The sequence below is a fragment of the Bactrocera latifrons genome, unplaced genomic scaffold, assembly GCF_001853355.1.
Source record: "Bactrocera latifrons isolate USDA-ARS-PBARC rearing strain unplaced genomic scaffold, ASM185335v1 scaffold_62, whole genome shotgun sequence".
Taxonomy (NCBI): domain Eukaryota; kingdom Metazoa; phylum Arthropoda; class Insecta; order Diptera; family Tephritidae; genus Bactrocera; species Bactrocera latifrons.
In genome coordinates, this window is record NW_017537290.1 from 1,446,255 (window position 1) to 1,450,585 (window position 4,331).

At 39.1% G+C, this 4,331-nt stretch overlaps 1 protein-coding gene across 3 annotated transcripts in view; it reads left to right on the top strand.

The window, feature by feature from the left end:
• Window positions 1–2,534, top strand: part of LOC108975148 (mucin-5AC-like) — an 8,953-nt gene extending 6,419 nt beyond the window's left edge. For all 3 annotated transcript variants that reach the window (XM_018943459.1, XM_018943458.1, XM_018943460.1), the window contains exons 3-5: window positions 1,754–1,965; window positions 2,071–2,181; window positions 2,252–2,534. In XM_018943459.1, the coding sequence (XP_018799004.1) occupies window positions 1,754–1,965; window positions 2,071–2,181; window positions 2,252–2,450 (522 nt within the window). In that variant the 3' untranslated portion in view covers window positions 2,451–2,534. The remainder of the gene's footprint in view (window positions 1–1,753; window positions 1,966–2,070; window positions 2,182–2,251) is intronic.
• The last annotated feature ends 1,797 nt before the right edge of the window (window positions 2,535–4,331 follow it).

Here is a 4,331-nt window from a genome sequence, read left to right on the forward strand (position 1 = left end):
CCCGTTCTGAGGAATTGCTTCGGAGAAAGTAGCGTTGATTTAATTAATAATAATTACCTTCTACGGTTTTCCATACAAGAGCTCAAGTCTATCGGCCAGTTTATATGACAATTATGCGTAAATTTCAAAACCATACCTCAAAAACTGAAGGAGGTATGGTACAGACAGCAAAACAAGACCAAATTGATATAAGTAATAATTTCTTTGGTATGTAACTATACCAGTTACGTAAGTTTTATCTGGAAATTAGCAAGCCTGAAGAATATCTACACGATTATTCGACTGCATTTTTTCTTAGATAGCTGACCGAAGCCAAGAATGTAATAGGACAGATTTTTTTCTGCGGCGACTACTTCGGAGCATGCACAAACCGACTGGATTCGGTAGTGGGCGTTCTTAGCTAACGAACGGCTGGTCAGTTGTCTCCGAGCACCTGGAGAGCTAGGACAAACATTTTTGCGTGACGTGTTTCTGTGTGTAGTCTTTCGTTAGAGCAGAGGTACGTGATTAAATTTTGTGTGCAACTCTGTAATTCTGTGAGAGAGCCGTTCAGTGTGATTAAGCAGGCTTACCCAGATGTTGCTTTRGCAAGAAGTGRTGTGTTTTGGTGGCACCAGTTTTAAATTTTTCGAGGTCCAGGAAGTATGATAAATGAGCAAGTCCAAGGTGAACATGATGCTCATTGTCAAGGACTTCAAAGGCATTGTTCACCATGAACGCCAAGTTTTACGTAGAACTCCTCAAGAAACTCAAACGAAAAGTCAATCGGGTTYGACAAGACATCGCAGCCGATTGGAAGTTGCATCACGACAACGCCCCGGCTCACACTGCCTTTCTTGTGAACAGCTACCTAAACAGGGCCGGCTTTGCCTGAAAAGGTCGATGAGAGGCAAGCATTTCGACACGACAGAAGCGATCCAAGCAGCATACTCTTCGGCTCTCAAGGCTATTCTGGCGAATGCCTTCCGTGACGCTTTCAATGCTTGGAAATCGCTCTGAATCGCTTTATTTTGAATGTTTTTAAAGAATTGTAACGATTGGTTCCATAAATTTTTTTAAATCGACACAATCCTACTACTTTCCGGACAAACCCTGTATAAGTTTGTCAGGATTTGGAAACAAATGTTCGTGATTTTTAGGAAGATAGATAGTAGAAATTGATATTACGACAATCTTGTATGCCACTATTTTTTAGTGGGTTTAATAAAAAAATACATTCATTTTTTGACGTCAAAAGCAACAAAACAAAAGACYATCTATGAAAACTCGTCAATTCGTTTCGTGTATTAATCGTCTTTTCTTTGTCAGATAATCTTCTAAGAAACTATATAGCTAACTCTAAAAAAAACACCCTTTATATTATACGCACGGAATTGCAAACGAATTTATTCACTTGTGTGCGAAGTTTGAAAACAGATTCGTATTTATTTCCAAAATCTTCGCATTCTTGTGGCCTTTGCTTGACACAGAAACCGTGGCACGGCAACACGCTGCAATAAATTAAGAAATTTGCAAAACGGGAAACTAACATTAATTTAACTTTAATAAATGTGAAGTTTAGTGGTTTTGGATTGGATAAAATTTAAACTTTTTCTATACTCTCAAAACAAAGTCGCCACACTTAGCAAACAACTTCAACTTTCCGAAATCGATTTTGCTTTCAAATCTTGCGAAATACATTATTTTTCACTAGTAATTCCTTAACCTCAAGCTCTCGTATGGTCTTCGCCATGTCAATCATTTACCTTTTTAGATATCGGTCTGCATAACAATCGGGATCATTGGTAATCCCTATTACAGTTACATGAGTTTTGGTTTAAATTTTGGCGTGGGATATGATTTGCCCAACGCCACATGGGTACTCAATCAACTGCATGGCCTTAGCCGACGTCCGTTGCCGATGGCTGTGCATCACAGACGCAGCAAGCGTGCCATCTATGAGCGTATCGCCGAAGCTGTRAACAAGTAAATGATAAAGAATTGCTTGCTTTTCATTGCAATAAAAATACAAATTATCTTGATTTATACAAGAATTAATAAATTTATTACTCTTTCCACACCTACATCTAGCATGGGCTATAGCGGACGTGACTGTGTGTTGCGTGCTTTGTGTGAGAGCCGTCAGTATTTTAGCCGCACCAAAATGGGCATGATTGGTGAGATTCTACGCGTGATATTTAGGTGAGTCGGTTTTTGAGTATATTCGGTCAGTAAATGCAAGTTTTATAATTAAAAAAATATTTGCATGCAGTTTACCCAAGCAACGCATATTCAGCCGGGAGTTGCGTGAGGATGCTGACATTGCCGCTTATGACCACGCCTACCGCCAAGCTGATTCGCAGGACTGCGTCGCGCAGTATGACTGTCCGTTTTCACTACTTGAATTGGCATTTGGAAGGTATTCGACGYCGCCTGCTGACTTCTATGGCAAAACAATGAAAATGAAATGAAAGGCAACACTTTGGCGCGTTGAAACACGGTTTAATCCTTATTTAAAAGTTGCTTTAAGGGATTGCCGAATGGAAAGAAAATAAATATTAACCGCTACTCTTGCAGAATTTCATTTCATTATTCCGTTATTTTTATATACATTTGAATTCGGTAAAAATTCGCTCCAAAATGTAACCTCCTGTTCAACCTATTTCAATCCGCTTGAAGGCACATTCTGCATAAGCCATGAATATGTAGATTCGCATGTCGAGGAACGAATATTATAGATCTCTCGTTCAGTCAACTTTAATTTCAAACAAAACAATAAAAAATGTTAACTTCGGTTGCACYGATAGATATCTAGTCAGAAAAACTTTCATAACAGTCATTGATTCCGATCGTTCAGTTTACATAACAACTATACATGAACGCAATTACYCTATATTAGTCCAACAGCGGCCTATCCGTGTGCAAAATTTCAGATTGTTATCTCAAAAACTAGTTCGCGTATGCAGATGAGATGGACAGATAGATGGGCCTGGCTTAATCGACACGGCACACCCTGCTGATCAATTATRTTTTTTAGGGTATCGGCTATTTCCTTCTCAGAAGCTTAATATACCTCACCCAGGGTAGAAATATAATTTTTTAATACACTACCATGATGCCAACCCATACAAGCGACAACCCATTTTCATTATATTATATGTTATTTCGGAGAGGACTGTTACGCAAGCGAGAAAAGGTGATCCACGGGGAACTAAACATATCGTTTTCATTCCGCAGTAGAGAAGATTGGRCCAACGGTTTYGTGATCGACGSATCAAAGRGYATAARAGAACGATGAGTGGAGTTCCAACTAAATTACCACAATTCAGTCTTTCAGCTRGAAGTGTGATCATAACAAAAGATGWCAAGTGAACATCTGCTCTAACTAGCGAGTCCATAATTTTGTTAATCCATAGCCAAGCGGCAATTAGGGCCATCCGTAATGCCAATACCAGGTCTAAGTAGTAGGTAACWAAGTTAGTATCTTTAAGATCATATAGCAATAAAAGATAATGAAAGGGCAGACGTGCTGGCAATTACCCTAAACTCGCACAGACACCTTCCTTTACCGCCTCCAGAAAATTGGAAAAGTATTCCATTGCATAGAGTTCAGAGCATGCGTGGAATATGAAGTGACGCTGGATCGCTATCTACGCTAATGCGCAGCCTTCACCCGGATGAGAAGGAACTTATTGCACGGCTCCCAGTAATCAAATTTAATAGCCATTGGACATTTGGGGTAGAATAGATGCAGGTTTTTCGCACACCCACAAACCCACTGAGTTTCTAGATAAGGCTGAATTTGGTTTACAACCGAGCGCACAACGGGCCTAATGATGGTGTAAGTGCGGCAGCTAACGGCCTACAAATCGAAAAAAAATTTAACATAAATAACTGGAAGCATTGCTTGATAAATATAATGTGTGTCATAATGAATTCTATAAAAACCAAAAAGCCTAACGATCTTGGTGGACAATCGAGCCCAAAACGTKAAATTATCTGCTCACCGAAGTGTTCTCACAATAAAACCATTGATTGATGTGATGTGTGAGATGTGACGTCGTCTTGCTGAAACCAAATGTTGTCGAGATCACGCGCTTCAATCAAATAGTCGGTTATCATGACGGYTACGTTCGCCGTYCTGGCTGCCAAGCAGGTTCAGTTCTTTGAAGTYCAAATAGAGTCCRCAAATTGSCAGAAAGATRGGAAAATATTATCGCAACACATGGGCAATACTTTGAGTAAAACTTCTTAAATAAACATTTGAAACTATCCACAAGAATTTTGGTTATCTTTTTAAAGGATAAATTAAAAACCACCTAAACAATTTATTCTTTAAAGATTATTATTAA